The following is a 22,734-nucleotide window of genomic DNA, read 5'->3' as shown; positions in this document are numbered from 1 at the left end:
TACTTTCGACAGAGTTTTTGATCTGACAGCTCACGTGACAGCTCACGTGAGTATTTTTCTTAACTGCTCCATGGTTACCGCTGCATAAAATTGATAATCCGGTAGTGCAGGTTGTCGCAATGTTTCGCTAGTTACCGGCGAATTTGTGAAGAATGAGGCCGCATGTTTGCAAGGAAGATCTGATAAGGTCTTCCTTGTCTAAGGTCAGCCGAGAAACGAGTCTAAGGTCAGCTGAGAAACAGTCTGCAGTGAACAACATACACTCCATGTGTAATGTGTGGTGTGTGTCATGTTGAGTTACGATACTCATTGTTCTCGTTCAGCGGTGTCCGATCCCGTTCGGTGAATTTCGTTTCACGTGAAAGCCGCACATTGACTGGTTTTTGAGCCCATGGGGACATGATTTGGAATAGAAAACAATCATGAATACATTCAATTGAAAAGAAATTGTCTGCTCTTTCCGATGCTGCCTGGCGCGAAGTCATCCGACCTACCAGTCGCGAGTTATGTAGATTTTAAGTTAGGGGTGACACTTTTTTTCGATCACCCTGTACTAGTAAAACGCCTTTTGGGCGAAGAACGAGCGAGCGAGTTAGTGAGCCCTGCACGTGCGGAAGGGTTAGAGGGTACTTCCAACGGGCTTGTGCAAAGCACCCTTTTAACCGGTGGCTAGCAGTGTGCCAAATTTGAACGCAATCGGCCCAGCCGTTTCCGAGATCTGGAAACGGCATTCTGCACGTGCGCACGTGCAAACGGGGTCCAAACTGACTTTCGCACGGCACCCTACTAACCGGTCCCCAACCGTGTACCAAATTTGAGCGCAATCGGCCCAGCCGTTCTCGAGATCTGGAAGCGCCCCCTGCACGTGCGCACGTGCAGTAGCACCCCGACCGCAACACATGGGAATGCATTGCCTGGTGGGTGCCTACCTGTATGCCAAGTTTCAGCGAAATCGCCCCAGTAATTACAGAGTTATTGAAATGGGAACAAATTTGGCACGCCTTCTTTTTTTATTTTGCACGTGCAGTGGGGGTCACTCACATAGATCAAGAGTATCGGACCTTTGATAGAAGGGATGAAGCTACCCTACAAAAATTGCCGCAAGACAATCGCCCAAGCGGCTGCTGAAATATGAGCATATCAAAATCACTATTTTTGCAAAACAGCTTTAACACCCTTGGCTTTTCAGGTCACTGAGATGCATCAAAAGCAGTCAATTACGGGGTAGAAGGGATGGGGCTACCCAGCAAAAAAGACCGCACGTCAATCGGTCCAGCGGTTGCTGAGATATAAGCCTCTCAAAAGCGTTACAGGCCGGGCCAGGCCGCTCATACTGAGGTTTTTCCCTTATATTGAAAAGACTTCGCTTCGCTCGCTGCGCTCGCTCGCTCGTAATAATAGTTCGATGATGCCAACTTGTGTGTTTCTGTGTTCCTGATTGCCACATTACCTTCTAGGGTTGGATACTATAGTGGTCAATACCATGGCTACAGACGAGCATGCACTGGGGCAGACATGGAGCCAGAGACAAGAAGCAGAGACTGAAAATTGGGACGGAGCACGTGGACCGCTCTACGACAACGCGTTGTCTGCATTTGCTGTCCCCACTGGCAGTGAGTATGAACTATGAAGCCTTTTATCGCTTACAATAGAATATTTCTATCCAAGGTTTTGCCGCTGTAATGGAACACTCCACTGACTTGAATTTAGTTTGAACAAAATGACCATATGTCATAGGAGAAGCACTTGAGTAACGTTCGTTTTCAACACTAGTTTTTTAAACGTGTTTGACTCCAAGTACGTTTTTCAAATAAGCATGCGATTTAACCAGCGAAACTAGCATAACTGAGCCTAGAAAAATCGAACGTCTCCTAATTTTAACATGTGAGCTCTTCCCTATAGATTCCGTACGTGCGTTTTGGAATTTGACATTAATTAGAACAGTGGTGATGTCATGCTGTGGAACTTGGCTTGCAAAGTGATGTATAACTACTATGGACAGAACCGCTTACTCGATTTGGACCTCGGTAAACATGAAAAACGAAGTTTGCCCAAAAGTCTGTTGACACTTTGTGCCTTCGTACGTACGTATGGGTGCCAGCTGCTACCAGTGATGTCATAAAAGTATGTTCATTTTTAAGACACAATTTCCTGGTATTTATCGAGCACAATTTGAAATCGAATATTTTAATGGTAAGAAATTCTTAGCCAGACGCTGCTAAGAGTTCCCAGCAGCGTCCCCCTGCTAGACGCTGGGGGTACGCTGCCAAAACTCAGAGGAGAGCTTCGGAAATGAACTTGGAGCCAAACACCTTTTGAAAAAAAAAACTAGCAAAAAGTTGAAGGTATACGATCCTGTGAAGTGATCGTAATTGGTAGTTTATCCATGACAATATGAATAAAGCTTTTGCTCATCAATGTGAAATGCGTTTCTTGTCAGTTCCAAGCAGTTTAAAAGGCATGACGTTGGTGCTATAAATTTAAGTGATTACTTAATCGAATTGTGCAGCAGGATCTTAAATGCTATTTTATTGAAAAGCAACAAGGCTGGTCAATAGAATTTCGATAATGAAATTGGAGCCAAACACCTTCTGAAAAAAAAAAACGAACTATAGTTTTGTTAGGACTGAACTTAACTAGCATGACATTTTCAGCCCTGCCGTGCGTCATCTGCGGTGGTGTAGCCACTGTTGTCTGCCGAAATTGTCCTTCGAGCGTTCTCTGCACGAAATGTGACGTGGACCAGCACACTCTTCAGCCATTTCATAAAAGGCGACACTGGACTCGTCAGTTTTGGGAAGTTCTGCCTGCAAGGTCATCTGTTACGCAAGCCGGAGAGTTTGTCCAGTTTGGTAAGTGTATTGGGGGCAGGTGTTGGTTTTCTACAATATCCCACGGAGGCTTGTACATGACGTTTATTAAAGAAATACTGCCGTTACAAACAACAACTTTAAAAGAAGGCTGCCATTTTTTCGTTTATGATTAGGGGGTGCAGGAACGGGGGGCAGTTGGGGCAGCTTGCCCCCTCCCAACTTTAGGGTCGTGGGGGCGACGCCCCCTCGACTTTAGGGGCGTGGAGGCGCTGCCCGCACAGCTTTTCTGTGATATCTTTCCACGATGGTACGCAGTTCAAGGAAAACGCTTGGTGTTTGCTTCATGTTTTCGCATTTCTAAAGCAGCAGGCCTGTTTGCTGTACAGTGCCGTCAATGATCAGGGTGTGACAAATAGTTGCGCGTGAACTGTACGTGCAGCCCCCTAGCATCGCAAAGCGCTTGTCAATGTCTACTGTTGCACTAAGTGTTTTCCTCCCACGATCCAATTTCCCTCGCTCAGAGGATCCCCATAATTAAACATTTAGCCCCCTGGTACGCGCACCTTGTACCGCTCACAGTTCAGCGTTCCAAAGTCTTAATGTTTGTCTGTTTCATTTCAGATCCGGTTTTGCCTTTGCACGAGATCACATCAGCCTGTTGCACATGTACAGGAAAGATGCAAATGGAATCTTCATCATTTTCAACGACGTGCATCACTATGCAAGGTACTTCAAAGAGGCTGGCACACGCTGCTTCTGGGGTCTTCCTAATTCCTATCCTGCTTATTTGTAGTGATGATGAAATAGCCTTTGCTCCTAGGTACTTAATCGAAAAAATGACGAAAAACAAACTATATAAGAGACTGATCGCCCCTGTGGCTTCTTCAGAGCGAAATAAACAATGCTCATCACAGCCATCAATCATATTTACCTTGCTTGTTTCTGATTTTTTCATTTACTGGCTGGGCCATTTCTTCTTCCCCGCGCTAAGACGAAGCTGGCTCAGACTCTTACCCGGACGCGTGGTTCGCAAAGGGACTGTTCGAGGAAAACCCGTTAATGTTCAGAGACTTAGCTCCCGTTGCTCTAACTTTATGTGAAAATGTCATTTATGATTTGGGAGCTGTCAGGAATATTTGGTTAACAGTTGATTCGGCACCTTAGCTTTGGAACGCACATACGACACCAGGTCCCCTAAGTGCACTGGGATTATTGTGCCTTTGGACCCAGATGCCCAGATCTGTCATGCCGAGATCTGTCATGAAAGGGATCACTGAGGCGTTGGTCCCGGCGGTGGGGGTGGGGGAGGGGGTCCATGAGAATGGCGCGTGTGCTTGTGAGCATTTGTCAGTATATGTGTATAATATATGTGTGTGTTCATTAATACACCGGCACACATTTCGTATAACACATACATCAGTTGGTGACATACCAGGGAAATAAGCTAAAATTAGAGTGCTCTATTTATTGCTCCTGCCCCATGTTGAAGAGATACCCCTAAAAACGTGATCTTTTATCGGCCCTTACGCAGCAAGGCAGTAATTCTCAGACCGGTGGATGGTATCAATAGAAAGAGAATGCGTCAAAGATTACAATGAATTAATTAAAATAACATTAAAATGTTGATTAAGCGTGGAAATTAGTCCCAAACATAAGCTAATTATTGCTTCTACCTCGGCGACGGCGCTCCCCGCAGTCAGTGGAGAAGCTAAAATAAAAGCCACCATCCTCCTCCGTAAGTCAATTTTAGAGCGGCCGAGTGGGCCGATGCGGGGCCACCAAACTGAGGTAAGACGTGGCTAGCAATTGCAAACCGCCATAGAAATCAATATCTTAAGACGTACAATATGGGATGATTACTCTGAAGCTGGAGTGAAAGCATGAGTAGATTGCAAGAAACGAAATGCATAGATTGGTTGAATTATGTACAATAGGCACAGCTCAATAGATGAAGCCATTTCTATGATGTTGACATTTGACATAACCCTTCCTCTCCTCACCTATGACCTAAGTGCATTGGCAGTTACCGGCATAGTTTTTGAGCACGAGTTTAATTCGCCATCGGACCGCAATGCATGTTGCTAGGCTGCTGCAATTACAACGAACATACGAATACTGCCTTCATTTGTAGACGTTTGTTTTTTAAGCGGTCTTTGACGTACAAGGGGGCATACCTGTCGACAACTTGAGTTTCTCCGAATTTCAAAAACTCCCAGAATTTCAATTCCTTATGCACTGTTGTAGGTACAGCTACGTTCACAAGTTTTCGTTTCCTCCTGTTCTAAAAAGGATGATATTTGTCGATTTCGTGCGTCGCTGATAAGAGGGTGCGTTTAATAATTAGGCCCAACGCTTTCTGCATCCGCGAGTACCTACCTTCAAAAGGGAACAACAGTTTCCATTTATTACACTATGGGACATGTGACAAAATGACCACTGGAACACGCATGAAACGGAGCTCATATTCCTAAAAATGTCTACAATCACTTCCTTTCCGACACTATTAACAAATACCATCTCAAGTTAGGTGGTTGACAGACAGTCAATGGAGATCTGGGGAGACTGAGTGATGCCAATTCACCACTTAACTGATAATGAGGGCTGAGGGCAGAGAAACAGGCAACATGCACAACTGACAACTTGACAAGTGACAAAACACTACCAATATTGCGCAGTGCACAACATATTACAGCGGCCAGCCCAAAAAATGCTTTTGGTGGCTTATTGCAAAACAAGTCACTAATAAAATATGTCTTAGTTGCAGCTGAACACTGCACAATGATCACACTGTTCACGCTTTGAGTGAGATGCCACAGGTGGTTTGAATCACACTTTGATACAACTGCAAATCTGAAGTGTTATTATGAGATTCATGCCTCCATGATCACAGCACTTTGGTTGAGGTTGGCAAAACACTTGTAGTCTGCAGAGTTCCACATGAACTGCAGACACCTCATCTGGTGGTCTTCATGTTGCTCAACTTCTTCAGGAGGCAAATGTCGACCACCCAGCGGAAGCATGGTCCTGCAGAAAAGAAAGGTAATGCATAAGGTACAAACATTATCTGCTGAAACAGCCCCTTCTGTTGGCTGTTATTAAACTTTTAACATAACATAACAACATGTATTCCATGTATATTACATTTGTTGAAGTAAAATACTGCCGGCTATTTCAATACCAGAAAATGAAATTATATTGTGGCATAATTCACATGCTCAGCTATCAGTATCAAATAATAAAATAATTTAAAATTTGGCATATCCTATAAAACACATTCATAGAATATTCTACTTCACGTCACAAGGACTCACAATCTTTCTGTTGGGTGTTTGATTGACGCATTAGCTAAGTTTGTCTTAGGTCTTATTATTACACAAAAAAATTCATATTGCATTATTGTATCAAAATACTGCCAGCAATAACAAAACAAGAACATGAAATGTCAATGAGCAGGCCGCCTTTCCAAAAATGGGTTACTTTGAAAAGAATTTGTTTCTTTTAAGGAAAAGGAGAAATGATTATCAGGTAATTATCAGAAAACCACTCAACCAGCAAGTGGCTGGGTGGTTTAACAGCAAACATCAAGCCAAACCATATATTTACATTTATCTAACAATTGAGCCATTTGACTACCACAAGGATATGTGAGCAAAATAAGAATCCAATTATCCAATGTTGACTTCCTTGCAAAGTTTATGCCTTATTTTATGAAAACGTGTCACTAGAATATGATACTTATCATCGAATATTATTTAATTTACGATTTATTTCGATCGAAACGCACATGGAGTCACGCGCCATTTTCGTCGACGATTAATATGATCGTGTTTCATGAAGAGATAAGGGGCTTCAATGGTCTTTCAAAGCAATAATTTGATGCAAAAATTGGTAGGAAATAATATAAAGCTGGTTCAAATGGCCATCAACCATTTAAAACACCGAAAATACTCACGACTCCGTCCCGACGACCACGCAGCACCGCGCACGCCACACTACTGGCACAATGCCAAAACTGCTGTCACAGCAGAAATGTTTTTTTTTTCTCGATTGCAATTATGGAATTATTTATTAAACAGAAGACGATCTTTCCGAAAAACCGACTGATTTCATACACAGATGCATGGAAAATAAAAAAATCCCGGGAAATTTATTTGTATTGTTTTGTCGATTTTGACATGCTCCTAGTTTGCAGCCATGTTTCGATATGTTCTACAGGGAGTTCAGAATTATTTCAGGACCAACCTTTTCCTCGTTCATTTTCCCGTCGATCATGAAATTTTTAGAGCGGAACAATTAGTTTCCAGGCGGTCCGAGCGGTTTTCGTGAGAAGGGTGCAAAAATCGGCGTCATTTTTAGAGCCTCGACACCAGCTCAACACAGGACCCTATGGGAGACGGTGAAGTAGCGGGAGCAATAAATAGAGCGCTCTAATTTTAGCTTATTTCCCTGTAGTGTCACCGACTGACATTCAGTTACATCATTCGGTTACAATCATCGGTTCAGTTACATTCAGTTACAATCATCAGACAATCCACACATGTTTCAATGACAGTTTCGCATGCATTCGGCCTACACATAATCAACTAGCACACAAGTCTAAAACCTAAGTGCTATCTGAGCGCCAGGGGTCTTCCATCGTATAAGGACAGAGTACCCGTCATGTTCATTTGCCGGTTGATAGCTGGGTCTCTATCCCTGATGAAGACGGCTTAAAGAATCGCCAGCTTATGTTTTTGGGGACATCTATGAACGTCCAACCCCTTGAGACCCCACTTTTTTTGCGATAATTTTTAGATGCGTTAACTCTCGTTGATGACATTCTGGCAATGTGTGTTTCAGAACCTGCCGAAACTTTTATTACTAATGTATTTTGACGCCAGACGATTATGGAACGTACTTATCATTCACTCGTTATGTTAAAATTCACGAAACGAATCTGCTGTTTGGGTAAAGGCTACGTGCTCATGGGGCGGAGCCACGTAATTACGTCAACGCTATGCTCCGCCCTACCCCTCCGGCGCTCCTTGCCCGGCGACTGGTCACTCGCGTCTCGCGATCCATCCAGGCTTGATGGTGGGCGGTAGCTGGTAGCGGTAGCGGGCGCTGGTAGATGACATTAAGAGCGGTGGCGCTGGTGGCGGGGCTCGAGTATGGCCGAATGCAAGCCTCTGCCCGGGCCTGAATTGACATTACGAGTGAATGAGAAGTACCTTTCATAATCGTCCGGCTTCAAAATACCTTACCTTAGTAGTAAAAGTTTCGGCAGGTTCTGAAACACACATTGCCAGAATATCGTCAACGAGAGTTCGCGCATTTAAAAATTATCGCAAAAAAGTGGGGTCTCAAGGGGTTTGACGTCCATAGTAGGTATGATGCTGGTATTGTTAACCATCATGCTGCGAGTGAGTTTGCTGCCGTGTTCTAATCGGACGTGTTTTTCGGGGCACCATTTTGAAGGTGCATAGAACTCAAAACTAATGTAAAGATGGACAGTGCCTGTTAACGTTTGATATAATTTTATTTCATTTTCAGGTCGGTATAACCTGCTTCTACCGGTCTGGACGTGTGCCTCCTGCAAGTCGGTGATCGAAGTCACCAACTCTGATCTTATGCGGTGTGGCTTCTACAGAGCATCTCCAATCAAGATGTCCACAGTCGTCCATGAAGATGTTTTCGTAACATGGCAATCATTGAAGTACCACTCACCTGGCACGTCGCTGACGGCATTCGTGGCCTCTCTGGAAGAACTTGGGAAGTCATATGGCTCTGTAAGCTCATGCAGCACGCATCATTTTTCTGTTCTTGTAAATTAGCCGTTGCCGCCGCGTCATATATCAGTCATGATATAATCATAAGGTGGTTACTTTTAAAATCATCACACTCCCCATGATGAAATTTAGAAACCCGTTGTGACATTTTATCAGGACATTTCCAGTTGACACTTGTAGCCACAGAACATAGTCTTTCAGGTGTAGATACAGTCTATCTTGAAAGTGCCGTAAGGTGTGGCTATTTGAGACGATGGGCGCTCACTCCTATCCTTCCCTCCCTTCCCCCGTCCTAAGGGTCAGGCAATCCAGTGACCCTCAAACTTGACCACCCTCCGCTGCGCCGCATGTCTAGCGCCACCCTGCCATGCTGCGATACTTTCAAGACAGACTGTAGAATGTACATTTGATATTTACTCATTCAAGGCTTCTCTGACACTTGATACACTGGAATGTCTGCGGACGTTTTTTTTTGGGGGGGGGGGCGTTGATTATCCTATTTGCGTGGGTTGTGTCTATCTGAGTTCAGTGACATGTCTTTCAAATGTCAGCGGCATCTTCATTTTTGCAGCCTGGGCCGGTCGACTTCGAACGCCTGGAAAAGGCATACACAGAGTGGACATGCATGCAGTTCGAACTCCAGAGGCTCGTGTGTTCCGACTTCATGGCCTGTGAGGCCTGCGGAGATGAGCCGAAAATAGTTCATGTGGATGGCAACTTCAAGCTCTACCGTTATCAGTCGTCCGGCAGTGGGGAGATGACATCCGCCTACCATCTAGGCACGCTCATCGAGGACAAGGAAGCGGTGGATAGTCACTTCAACAAAACGAAGATCGTTACGAAGGTGATTATAATGCATGATTGTGCATTAATATATATTAACACATGGTTTCCCGTGTGTAAATGGTTTTAACGCACGACTCGTGCTCCAATCCATCTATGCACGATCATCAACCATTTATGCACGGAAACCATGTGTTAAACTAATTAATGCATGCTTAACGGTGCGAATTTAAATCAAAATTAAACCAAGCCCATGCCACTAAAAGGGCCTTTTATGGGAATTCTAAGAATAAAGTCAATGACCCTTCCGAAAAACTTCAGTCGAGAAAGTCATTGGTGCACGGCTACCTTCGAATTAACGCACGGTTAATCTCCAGTGAACGCACCGTAAAGTATGTATTAATGTATGAACAAGCTGGTACTATTCAATTGTAATTTATAAGTGTTGCATATTAACCCGCGCCCTGTTGGGGTCTGTTTATAACGCGACCTGGTGGGGGGGGGGGGGGCTATTTTTTGCCTCCCCTCGTATCTCCGAAACTACTGGACGGATCCGCAAAATTCAAACGGCGTTCGAAAGGCCTGTCAAATTTGTTGAGGGAAACCAAATTTCATTGACCTCGGGGTCACCGATGACGTCACAGGTCAGGTCAAAGATGAAATGTTTCACCGTTCACGGGTCTGTTAGGGAATGCGCTATAACACCGAGGAAAACGCATTTTGTCGATAATCAGCGATAGGGCGTCAGTTGCCTAGTAGATATGTTGCTATTAGAGGTCACTGACAATACCAGGTCAGGTCACAGGTCAGGTCACCAAGGGTCACAGGTCAGGTCACATGAGCCCAACTTTACTAAGGTTGTGTGATGCATGTTTTATGGCCAATTTTTCATTTCCAACTCAATGGTGTTGGTTATAAGACTATCAGGTACGGCTTAGGTCACTTTCTGGTGAAGTTCAGGTCAAGGTCAGGCCAAATAGGTCAAATTTTAAAGTTGATAGTTTTGCATAAAATGGGTATTGATTCGATGCAGCTCGTCACGGGGAGTCTAATGTTGGTCTTTGTTTTGCGCTACGGGGTCTAGAATTGCTAAAAATTGAGTTTGAAAATTTGACGTCATCAATTTTGAACAGTTTTTCGCTATAACTTCGCCAAAAAAAAAGAGGTATCAATCTCAAATTTGGTATGTGGATGGAAGGCGGTAAGGACTATCACATATATTCCGGTTTTTGCGAAATTCAAAACACTTTTTGGATTTTTCTATTATTATATCCAAAAAAATTATTTTTTGATTTTTGGGGGTCCAAATCCAAAAATTTCAAAAATCCGAAATAGCAGTTTTGTAGCCCTGTTGATTCTACAGCTTTTATGTCTTTATCATTTTTCTGTATTTGCAAAGCTATAGGCCTGGCAGCTCTTCCCGCGAAACCCTTTTTTGGGTCGAAAACGGCAGAACATGACGTCACTCTGACGTCATTTCCGGCCAACCTATCATAGCCTTTGGAAAAATTTTTGGTCACAATGTGTAAAATTGATGTCCGGGAGGGTACTGAAAGTTTGGTGACGATCGGCGCAGCGGTTCTGGAGATATATCGAAAAGTCTGGAGGGGGCAAAAAATAGCCCCCCCCCCCCACCAGGTCGCGGGTTAATGTACCTACCACTTCTTCTACCCGACTTAGCTCAGTAAAAAATGCTTTAAGGGATATGTTCACCTTGAAGACGGATTTCAATGTGCCAAAACACTTTAAAGTAAATGGCTATGTCGTAACCGTATACCATACCCATATCGTAACTACACCTTAAAGGGACCCTCCCACCTTCAAAAAAGTTAATGAATTGGCATGAAAGTGATGTCCCTTGGTTCAGAAAGAGCGAAAACGAATATCTACCAAATTTCACCGAAAAATATTCACTGGTTTTCAAGATATTAGGCTTTTACTTTTGTTTACTTTTTGGGATCTCCCCTGTTACTAGCGACTTAATTTGGAAGCAATAATTTGGCAGCCTTAAAGTGCGGCAGACGTTGCGCGCAAAGCAGCGTATACCACCACGTGTTAACGATGGTTTTAGTCTAAGATTTAAAAATTGTTAGATCTCCGCTGACGTCACAAATTCTAAGGGGGCATTCCAATGCATTAGCCCCCTAGAATCCGAAAACTGCAAGTTTGAAATGCCATATCTTCGAATTAAAGCATTTTTCGATGTTGTGAGTGCCCAAACCGGTATTTGCAGGCCATGGCCACCAATTTGGCTATCTTAACTCAAAACTAATGTTAAGGTGGGAGTGTCCCTTTAAGGGCGGCCGGTCGTCGGCCAGCGGACCGCGAAATTACCTGACCTAAGGTCACCGACATCGAAATTCCGAGATAGTGCTACATTTTGTGTATGGGTAAGCTTAGATAGCCTTGAAAGTTTCATACTGAACACTCAACTGTAGCCATGACGCGACTGTTAACATTATTAGAGGTCATGTCACTTCACCTGACCTGAGGTGAAGTGGGACTCTAAATTTTCTGGGAATGTGCGAAATAGATGTGGTGAGATAATGTATGTCTTAATTGCCACAGTACTTTGCGCTATTCGTGAAAAGCCGTAGAGAGTAGTCAAGATGCCTCCCCACCCCACCCCCCACCCCTAATCGGGTGAAGGTTCCTTATTAAAGAATTATGGTGGACCGCTTAAATTATTTGACTGTCTATTGCGAACTCAAGGTAAATTCTTGTGAATTTTCAATCTGCCGTGTGTTGAAAACATGACTTTTCGTTGTCTCATTTTCCTGGAAAAACGAGCATGCACCTTTAATTAATACTGTACATTTAATTGTCAGACAAACAACCGATGCGGTATCTCGTCCTGGGCTGCTGGTCGGAACGCTCCGGGACGTGTTCCATCCAAGAAGACGCAGGACGAGACGGGACTGATCGTGGCAACGTGTCGCCACAGCGTCATCCTCGGTGGTGTCAATATGTATCGCGGGGAACTCTTCGCATACAGTCACTACCTACAGCAGAAGAGGTTCCCCAACGGCCTGCAATACTTTGCTAGTGACATAGTATGCAAGTATTGGCCCTGGACGCAGCGCGTGGGACAACTCTTTCCTGAACATGCCACGCACGACACGAAGCCGTTCTTGAGCGTGATGCACGCTATGAGTCACGCCTACTACTGCCAGGTATGGAAGCTGTACAGTATCATTAATCCCCACTCTGTGTTGTCTGATCCAACTTCGCCATTCTGGGGGGGGGGGAGGCAAATGACCATAAACCACCCCATATATATATATATATATATATATATATATATATATATATATATATATATATATATATATATATATATATATATATATATATATATATATATATATATAATGTGTGTTAACAGTGAAATCCGCTTAATAAATCCAGCCGCTTATTGTGGCCGCTTGAGCTATTCACGGATTTTCTCCATAAATACCCATAATTATAAAGAAATCCGCGTAAGTCCACCAACTCCGCTTAATAAAGCCACTTGGGAGTTTCGAAGCCCGCAGTTACTTCTCCCCACTCGAAACGTGGCATCCAAACCGCTCCCGAAGAACCGCTCTGGAGCAGCGGTCTGCAGCAGTTGGAGTTCTAAAAACAGAAGGAGTTAAGGCTTTCAAGAGCGCAATCACCATGCACCTCAAAGAAATGTTCCCGGCAAAGCAGGCACGCTCGTCTATTCCGTTGGCATGGCTGGCATGACGGGAGTGATCGCGGATAGATATGTTGAATTAATTGGTGTGACAGCGGTGCAGTGTGCGCTGGTCACTTTAACCTTCCAGGCGGTGGGGGGGGGGCATTTTTTGCCCCCCCCCCTTTAGTTTTTTTCGATATATCTCGAGAACCGCTGCGCCGATCGTCACCAAACTTTTGGTACCCTCCCGGGAGCAGCTAGCGCACATGGTGACCAAAAATTTTTCCAAAGGCTATGATAGGTTGGCCGCTAATGACGTCAGAGTGACGTCATTTTTGCCATTTTCGACCCAAAAAAGGTTTCGCGGGAAGAGCTGTCAGGCCTACAGCTTTAGAGATAGAAAAATATTTCAGACATAAAAGATGTAGAATTGGAAGGGCTACAAAACTGCTATTTCGGTTTTTCAATTTTTTTTGGATTTTGACCCCCAAAAATCAAAAAATAGATTTTTTGAATATAATTGCCAAAAAATCCAAAAAGTTTTTTGAATTTCGAAAAAAAACCGGAATATATGTGATAGCCCCTACCGCCTTCTACCTACATACCAAATTTGAGATCGATACCTCTTTTTTGGCCAAGTTATAGCGAAAAAACTGTTCAAAATTGATGACGTCAAATTTTCAAACTCAATTTTTAGCAATTTTAGACCTCGTAGCGCAAAACAAAGACCACCATTAGACTCCCCGTGACGAGCTGCATCGAATCGATACCCATTTTATGCAAAAATATCAACTTTGAACTTTGACCTTTTTTGACCTGACCTTGACCTGACCTCCACCAGAAAGTGACCTAAACCGTACCTGATGGTCTTATAACCAACACCATTGAGTTGGAAATGAAAAACTGGCCATAAAACATGCATCGCATAACCTTAGTAAAGTTGGGCTCATGTGGTGACCCTTGGTGACCTTTGGTGACCTGACCTGTGACCTGACCTGGTATGACCAGTGACCTCTAATAGCAACATATGTACTAGACAACTGACGCCTTATCGCTGATTTTCGACAAAATGTGTTTTACTCGGTGTTATAGCGCTTTCCCTAGAAGCCCCGTGAACGGTGAAACATTTTATCTTTGACCTGACCTGTGACGTCATCGGTGACCCCGAGGTCAATGAAATTTGGTTTCTCTCGACAAATTTGACAGGGCTATCGACCGCCGTTTGAATTTTCCGGATCCGTCCAGTAGTTTCGGAGATACGGGGGGGGGGGGGGCAAAAAAGTGCCCCACCCCCCACCGCGCGGAAGGTGGCTGGTAGGCCCACCGCCTGCCGGGTTAACCCGGCACCGCCTGGGCTATTTCCGTACCCACGACAGCCTGGGGGGGGGGGGGTATTCCCCCTGTTATCTCGAGAACCAATGGTCGCATCGAGCCCCGCGAGGCGGCGTTCGAATGGTCTCTACGAGACCTTCCCAAAGCACTCTTAAGATTTTAAGATTGAGGTCAACTTTCGGGTCAAGGTCAGGTCAAAGGTCAAATTCTGGGGTTTTGCATGATTAGGCTTACGGACAGCGGAATCGACAGCTGCTGCTCGAAACTCACCAAAAATGACCTCAAAGACCTAGTGAAGGTACCATGTGCGTATAGGGGTCATACTAAGTACGGGTCAAGGTCAGGTCAGGTCACGAAAGGTCACGGTTTTCGCTTTCTGCTACATGGGCATGCGACACATGATTTATGACTTATTTTTTACGCCGAATCCGATGGTAATGGTAATATGTGACCCCAAGTCACTGTGCTGGTGATAAGTGTGCATTGAAAGCATAAAAAAAATCGTTTATACCATGCATAACTAAACGAGGGCTAAGAAAAAGGTCAATTTTTCAACAATGTTCTAATAGAGCTCTATGACATATATTCCGGTTTTTTGGAAATTATCAAAATTTTGGATTTTATTAGCTGTTTTACAAAAAAATGTAGTTTTTTGAATTTTTAGGGGTGAAAAACGCATTTTATGGAAAATCCGAGATAGCCATTTTAAAGAACTCGTTGAGCTGCGTCTATTCATGTCCTTAATTTGCAATTTGCTTAAAACCCTGATTTTTGGCAATTTTTTAAACATTTACCACTTATTGACTGAAAACGCCATGTAGTTACGTCACTAAAATCGATACATCTAAAAAAAATTGGAAATTTTTCTTAAAAATTGCACAGGAGACGTCAAATTGATGGGGGAGAAGGTATGCCAAGTTTCAAGTCGATAGCATAAGTGGTTCATAAGTTATTCAAGAAAAACGGAGGGGGGGGGTCGGATCCGACCCCGCCCCCAGGCGGTTGCGGGTTAAGGGGCATTTCTACGGTCGCAGGTTTGGGGATGTCCAACCTTAAAAGCATGCCTTTATAAATTAGGCTGCATTACGAAAGTCAAGTTATTTGGGGTCCGGACCCCTGCGACCCCATCGGTGGCGGAGACCCTGGTCACTTTCTGTTCCTGGGTAGGTCAAACAGCTTTCGTCACCCATTACCATCTTCACGTTCTGACCGTCTGATAGCGTGCCCCAAACAGCCGACGCAAACGCTGTTATTCTCTGCGTTTCTGCGCTTTGGTGTCATCTGCAGGTGCCTGTGTGCACCTCCGTTTCTCAATAACACATTTTCTCAAGCAAAAACTACAACATAATAGTATCCAAATATTAAAGCGACACGCCAGCAGGCACATCGACAACTTTTTCCAGCCTACTGGACGTTTCCTCTTGTCTCAAATATAATAAATATGCGATTGGCACTTGGCTGAAAACCTGTTACTTGCACTAAGAGAGCCATAGGTGTCCTCTACGGTATAGATGGGTAATTTTTCTTCGGATTGGCGAAGATTTCTCGGGACCGTTTGCTTACTGTCCCAATGGCGACTGACCGTGGGATGTAAACTTTTCATTTTGCGTGTTTAACTTTCACAACAGATAGGTCTTTGGTCGTGTAAAATATGGATATTGTGTATTACCCCATTAACGGTGCGTATCAATTGCTTGAAAACTTGCTCACTATTTAGTAGACACCCGTTACGTTTCTCTCTCTCTCTCTCTCTCTCTCTCTCTCTCTCTCTCTCTCTCTCTCTCTCTCTCTCTCTCTCTCTCTCTCTCTCTCTCTCTCTCTCTCTCTCTCTCTCTCTCTCTCTCTCTCTCTCTCTCTCTCTCTAGCTCTCTCTCTCTCTCTCTCTCTCTCTCTCTCTCTCTCTCTCTCTCTCTCTCTCTCTCTCTCTCTCTCTCTCTCTAGCTCTCTCTCTCTGTCCCCTTTCTCTTTCTCTCCTGTTAAATGACGAGGCCTGATTTCTTTTAACCCTTTCGTTTTTACAGATAGCCTATGGGGGCTTTTGGCAAGAAGGGTCGGGATGGTCGGTGATGGAAACAACTGAGATGGCGAACGCCTTCCTGAGTCGTGCCTCCAACACCACCAAGTACATGACCTCTGCCCAGCGCGTGGACTCTCTCACCGACCTGGTACTGTGCTACAATCGCAGTAAGCATCTGCGCATGCCAGAGCTCCTGGTAAAGAGGAAAGAAGACGCTAAGAAAAGGCTCCCGAGCCTTGAAAAGAAGCTAGCGTCTCTCCTGCAGGAGCATGGTGTAGACGCCAGTCAGATAGATGTGCTTGTGGAACAGCTGCATCTGTTAGCCACTTCCCTCTCGATGCGCGACAGGCGTGCTAGCGGTACCGACCTAGAGAACGCCATCGAGATGACGAGTGACAGCTGGCGAGTGCGACGTTCGGCTGTGACGAACGTGGCTACGTCGTCAAAGGCGCGTATCGCAGCACGGAGGAGGATGCAACAAGACCACATCAAGCTGAAGACACTGCTTGCTAAATACGCGCGTGAAGCTGGAGTCACTGTGGCGGTAGAAGATGCCCAGGAAGGGTGCTTCCCATGGCATACCCACTCAACGGAGGGTAGTTCCGTCTCCCTGTCCGCCAAACGTGTGATTTGCGACACAGTCATGCGCATCCGTCGGACACGGGAAGAAGTGCTGATCGTGGATGGCGAGATGGAGCGCCTTCTATCTGCCTCTTCTGGTGCCATTCATATGCTGAAATACCCGCTTGCTGTAAGTTTTTGGACCTGTCACTTTTTCCAAATGGAAGTTTAGTTGCGTGGCATTACGTACAATTACAATATTCGGTTATATTTTTATACGGAATGTTTTCCGATGCCATGTTTACGACAAATGTAATATGTTTAGTAAACAAAAGCAAAAGATTGTTGAAAACCAATCATCACCGACATGAAGCCTGAGGTTGATATACATCAACGCAGCATTCACTTGTTTTTTTTTCAGATGATAGAAGAGCAGCTGAGCCGCCCAGATCATGAGCGCGAGTCAGTCTTGGAGCCTTCATCAAGGACGGACCGGTATTCCATCCGGCAGCAGTCGACCTCCGTTCTGCGTGGCCTTAGAAGTCTCATCCTCGAGGCACTCAGCTACCGACAAGAGTACCTGAACTTTGCACGCTCCCGCTTCCAGCAAAATGTTGCACGTAAGCTGGTTAACTTTCTCTTTTGTGACTAATTTAAACTACTAGCAAGACCGTTTGCCACATGCTCAGAAATACAGCTAAATATTATCTCAACAGTTAATGCCAACGGAGTAGGTTATGTACTAAATACCGGCAGAACTAAACTGTGCGGTGCACAGTGATGCAAATGGGGTTCACGAGTGGCCATAGATACCAAAAAGTCAGGTTTACCAAACCGAGTAAATCGCGGTATGGCCAAACAAAGACATGTTTGGGGAATCTGAAAGCACACAGCTTTCATGTTTTTGTTAAAACCGACCTCGTGTATAATTGTCAGAAGTCGTGACATTTTCTATGTCGTGAAATGCCTGTCAGGTACTTGCAAATTCAAACGCCGCTAGCGTGCGTTCATTTCATGCAAACTGCAAAAAAGTGTACATGGCAATGATCCCTAAGGCCTTCTGCTTCTAATGCCGGGTCACAAAAAGCCGTATCTCTTTGTTTTGGCGGTTATCTAACCATCGGTCATCATGCTGCAATCGTAGTTTTTTACTTAAAATTATTTGCTTTCGTTTCACCTACAGCAGTTTACACAGTGTGTGCCCGTTAGTCCCCTATGCCTTAGCCATCCCCAATCATTTCTGAGTCACACCGTGAAAGAATTAAAGGCGCTAGCACAGGGCAGACCGGCGCTATTGAAGTTTTTGTCCGGCACGGTCAGGTGTCGCGGTGGGCGGCGGGTGGGCGAATTGCTTTAACCGAGGATTTGCAATTTCGACAGACGTTTGACTTTGACCTGCTACAAGTAGGTCAAATATTGACCTTAAGTCAAAAGTAATATGCTCACTCGCGAGATCTTGTCAAGAGCAATCCGTTGGTTTTTGTCGCGAGGCGCTAGGACGCTTCGTTTAGGAACAGCAGAGGTATGCACCGACGAACCTTCGCTGTGGCCGCCCGCCCGCGCCGCGGCACCCGACCGCAACGGACGAAAACTTAACCCTATTCCGGGCGGGGGGGCCTTTAAGGCCCCGCGCCAGAATAGCAGTTTTCATTTTTCCCCATTGACTTATAATGGTGAGGTTACGAAAATGACCTGACCTCATATGACCTTTAGGAAAAGTTCGAAATATAGAAGTTGTGAGACTCCTAATGGATACTAGATCCTGCAAGTTTCATTTCTCTGTGAAAGCTTCTCTGGCAGTGAGGGCGTTGCGAAGTTGCGACATCTGAAGACCGTGCAGAGGTTCACTTATGACGTCATAGGTCAGTGACCTAACCTGACCCGAAAATGCGGTTGGTGTCAAAAGATCCGGCTTGAATCAAAGGTCAGGTGTGCAAGTTTCAGCTCTCTATCGCCAGCGTGTTCGGAACTATCACGAAACAAGACCCTATGGGGGGGGCGGCACCCGCTCCCCCCCCCCTCGGCTGGCGAGGGTTAATTCTTCACAGTGCGGCTCAGAAATGATTAGGGAATGCTATGGTATGGTGGACTAACGGGCACACACTGTGTAAACCGCTGTAGGTGAAACGAAAGCAAATATTTTTTTAGTAAAAACTGCGATTGCAACATGATGACAAATCGTTAGATCAACGCCAAACCAAAAGAGATCCGGCTTTTGGTGACCCGGCATTAGAAGCAGCAGGCTTTGGGGATCATTGCCATGCATAACTTTTGCCATTGGTATGAAATGAACGCACGCTAACGGCGTTTGAACTTGCGAGTATCTGACAGTCATTTTACGACATAGAAAACGTCACGACTTCTGACAATCATACATGAGACCGGTTTTGACAAAAACATGATTTTTTTTTTTGAGACACCCCAAACATTTTGCCTGACTGGCCATATTACGATTTATTCGATTATTAGGGGAACTTGAAAATTGGGCCTTTTCGGTATTTATGGCCACTCGTGAACCCCATTTGCATCACTGTGCGGTGGGGGGGGGGGGGGGGGCGGTAGCAGTGTGGAGCGATACCGAGCACGGATGTCGATAAATATTAATGACAGTAATCGGAGACTGTTAAGATTAAAAAGCAGGTCTCATTTTTATTTTCTAGAATCCGTTGAACCGTTAGATTCTGTAAATAACGAGAAACATTCGTCTCTTCCTTTTCAGAAGCAACTAGCCATCAGTGACCTTCCTGTGAGTCACGCGGGCGGCAGTACTGCAGCAGCAGCAGTACGGCAGCAACAGTCACAACAACAGCGAGGGCGTCATCACCAGTACCACTGCTGCAGCACCAGCCGCATGGGCGTCGTGTGGCCTTCGGTGCAATCAGATTATTCAGCATTTCTTCTCCTACCCTGTATTATGTGCTTCATGCTGTTCGATATAAATTTCTTCATTGTTGCCTTGATCTTTACACACTGTTTGGGACCGTCTTGAGCGCCAGGGGGAAAACGGTAATCAGGGACGGATAGGATTAAACCGCCGTAAAGCCAATAGACTGCTAAGTGAGTCGGATAAAATCAAATAGAAAAAAACCGTCAGACACCTCCATAAAACACGGAGGCTTTTCGATGGCGACTAGCTCTGAGGAAAACACCGAGGCGCTGGGTGGAAGGGAAAACAAGGGAAAACCAGCGGGTGTCCCGACCAGCGTCAAAAGAGCAACCCACTCCCTCGGATGTTTTTGAGCCGTCTGTATAGACCGAAATAAAACCATCATACGAGGCTATATGCTCCAGGCTCTGGTTTGTGCTTTATAGGGCAGTAGGCTATCATTTTTTACTTCAGAAAGCGAGAGGTCCACCTGCGGTGGGGCGTTTCTCCAGGGTGGAGAAGGCGTTCCCCAGATAACGCAGAACGCCGCGCCAGGCTATATTCGATGTAGAGAATAAACCTCTTACGCGTGCTCCGAATGAATGACTCGTCCCATTACCAGGGCCTAGTTTAACAGGGTTTAACAGGGCCAGGGCCTTTAGTTGCGGTTAACTCAATTTTGGGTAAAATACCCCACTGCGTAACTACAAAAATACTCCCCAAAATTGAGTTTACCCCACTTGTGAGATTGAACCAAGTTCCTAATCTCACCAAGTTAATTACCTAAACTCAATTTTTGGGTAGTATTTTTGTAGTTACGTAGTGGGGTAGTTTCGTATTTTACCCCAACTTAAGTTTACCGCACTTGGTGAAACTGGGCCCGGATGAGGCAAGGCGACGCGAAAAGACGTACGGGTACGTCGGGTGCGTCGGGAATTGACGTACCTACTATGAACGTCAAACCCCTTGAGACCCCACTTTTTTGCGATAATTTTTAAATGCGTCAACTTTCGTTGACAATATTCTGGCAATGTATGTTTCAGAACCTGCCGAAACTTTTATTACTAAGGTATTTTGACGCCAAACGATTATGGAAGGTACTTCTCATTCACTCGTAATGCTAAGGTCAATTCAGGCCCGGGCAGAGGCTTGCGCTCGGCCACACTCGAGCCCCGCCACCAGCGCCATCTGCTCTAAATGCCATCTACCAGCGCCCGCTACCGCTACCAGCTACCACCCACCATCAAGCCTGAATGGAGCGAGAGACGCGAGTGACCGGTCGCCGGGCAAGGAGCGCCGGAGGGGTAGGGCGGAGCTTAGCGCTGACGTCATTGCGTGGCTCCGCCCCATGAGCGCGCAGCCTCTACCCAAACAGCAGATTCGTTCCGTGAAATTTAACATTACGAGTGAATGAGAAGTACCTTTCATAATCGTTTGGCGTCAAAATACCTTAGTAATAAAAGTTTCGGCAGGTTCTAAAACACACATTGCCAGAATATTGTCAACGAGAGTTGACGCATTTAAAAATTATCGCAAAAAAGTGGGGTCTCAAGGGGTTTGACGTCCATAGTAGTTTAAGAGCACAGCGCATCCCCAGCGTCTGACGGCGGAGAGAAAAGGGCGGCTCGTGCGCCTCGGCAAGAATGCTGCTCCTGGGCGAGGTGCGGAATGCTCCGGTGGCTATTCGGAGTGCTGCATGATGGACTGTATCCTGGGCCTTCTTGCAGGGTTCACTCGCTGAATCATACTCAAAAGAAGTGTAATCCCTAGCTTCGATCATATAAATTTGTGAATTACTTGTCACGACGTCGCAAGCAGCCGAGACTGAGGCGAACGTCACTACTACTGATAAAGTCATAAATCGCAAAAACGAAAAAAATATGCAGGAATGTGCCTTTAGGCAGTGCGTGCACGAACCTGCCCCACAACGTTATTTGTAATATAATTCAAAATTTCTTATTGAAAAAATGAGTTTTTCAACAAACAAGTTTGCAGCAGTTCCGTGAATAAAGTGAGCTTCTTCGGACCCAATCTTGAAAAGTTAAACCACATTTCCGAGTCAGGATCACGAAAATAGATGATTATGATAAGAGAAAAGTTTGGAAAGCCCACGAATATGACAAATTTGCGTTTTTATCAAGCATGACAGCAGGTACAGTGTTGTCTTCTACAGTGAACGAAGGGCGGCAATGATAGACATATTTTCATAATTTACCTTTAGCTCGTGCAGTCACTCGTGTTCCCATAAACTGCTGAAAACGAATTTGCCCCACTCTCCCCTACCTCACAATTATCTCGTCGACGGCTAGCTTGAACTGAAAAATACGAAACTGCTGGAAGGACTTGATGATATCCAGAAGCGGACGCACCTTGAAGCCACGGACTTTTATCTCTTGAACGCCAACGCCGATGAAACGCCGATGAACGCCTGCAGCTCATGGTCGGACAGAGAGAACAGCCTGGTCGTTTTTTTTCTACATCTCTCGCATACCGAATGGTTTCCAGCTGGATGGGATGCAACACTTCAGGTGTGAAAATTTTCTCAAAAATCTCCACAGCCGTACTCCCACTCAGCTCGCTGGCGATCTTCTCCCGAGCTTCCTCCGGTCCGTTAGAAGGCGCCTGCCAGTCACTGTATTCCGGTTGTTGTTTACGCCAGGTGGGAGCGCCTTGATCCGTGCGTCGTTGTTTCTTCGGCGGAGGCGTGTCGTCTTCAGTTGGCGGTGTCTGGAAATTAACTTCCACCTCGCCAGGCACGTCTGCCACCTCGGCGACACCGGTGCATTCGTCATTGCCCTCATCCTCGTCACTGTCGTCCGGCGGAATGCTCACCACATCGAGATCACCAGTATAACGCCTTTTGGGGCGACTAACGGAGCGAGCGAGAGGGTGGGCCTTGCACGTGCGAAATTTCGAGGGGGCACCTCCAACTGACT

At 45.3% G+C, this 22,734-nt stretch overlaps 2 protein-coding genes across 5 annotated transcripts in view; both read left to right on the top strand.

Annotated features, from left to right (window-relative positions):
- LOC122373504 overlaps positions 1-19,885 on the top strand; it is a 29,816-nt gene extending 9,931 nt beyond the window's left edge. For all 4 annotated transcript variants that reach the window (XM_043351632.1, XM_043351633.1, XM_043351631.1 and 1 more), the window contains exons 4-12: positions 1,458-1,613; positions 2,655-2,852; positions 3,435-3,539; positions 8,346-8,581; positions 9,153-9,425; positions 12,193-12,537; positions 16,376-17,122; positions 17,354-17,552; positions 19,652-19,885. In XM_043351632.1, the coding sequence (XP_043207567.1) occupies positions 1,458-1,613; positions 2,655-2,852; positions 3,435-3,539; positions 8,346-8,581; positions 9,153-9,425; positions 12,193-12,537; positions 16,376-17,122; positions 17,354-17,552; positions 19,652-19,671 (2,279 nt within the window). In that variant the 3' untranslated portion in view covers positions 19,672-19,885. The remainder of the gene's footprint in view (positions 1-1,457; positions 1,614-2,654; positions 2,853-3,434; positions 3,540-8,345; positions 8,582-9,152; positions 9,426-12,192; positions 12,538-16,375; positions 17,123-17,353; positions 17,553-19,651) is intronic.
- Positions 1-22,734, top strand: part of LOC122373507 — a 71,219-nt gene that overhangs the window by 9,821 nt on the left and 38,664 nt on the right. The gene's annotated exons all lie outside the window — the stretch shown is intronic.

The sequence above is a fragment of the Amphibalanus amphitrite genome, unplaced genomic scaffold (assembly GCF_019059575.1).
Source record: "Amphibalanus amphitrite isolate SeventyFive unplaced genomic scaffold, NRLGWU_Aamphi_draft 001506F_arrow, whole genome shotgun sequence".
In the NCBI taxonomy this organism is placed as follows: Eukaryota; Metazoa; Arthropoda; class Thecostraca; order Balanomorpha; family Balanidae; genus Amphibalanus; species Amphibalanus amphitrite.
Note: the sequence above shows the minus strand (reverse complement) of the source record. Positions and strands in the feature narration are given on the sequence as shown.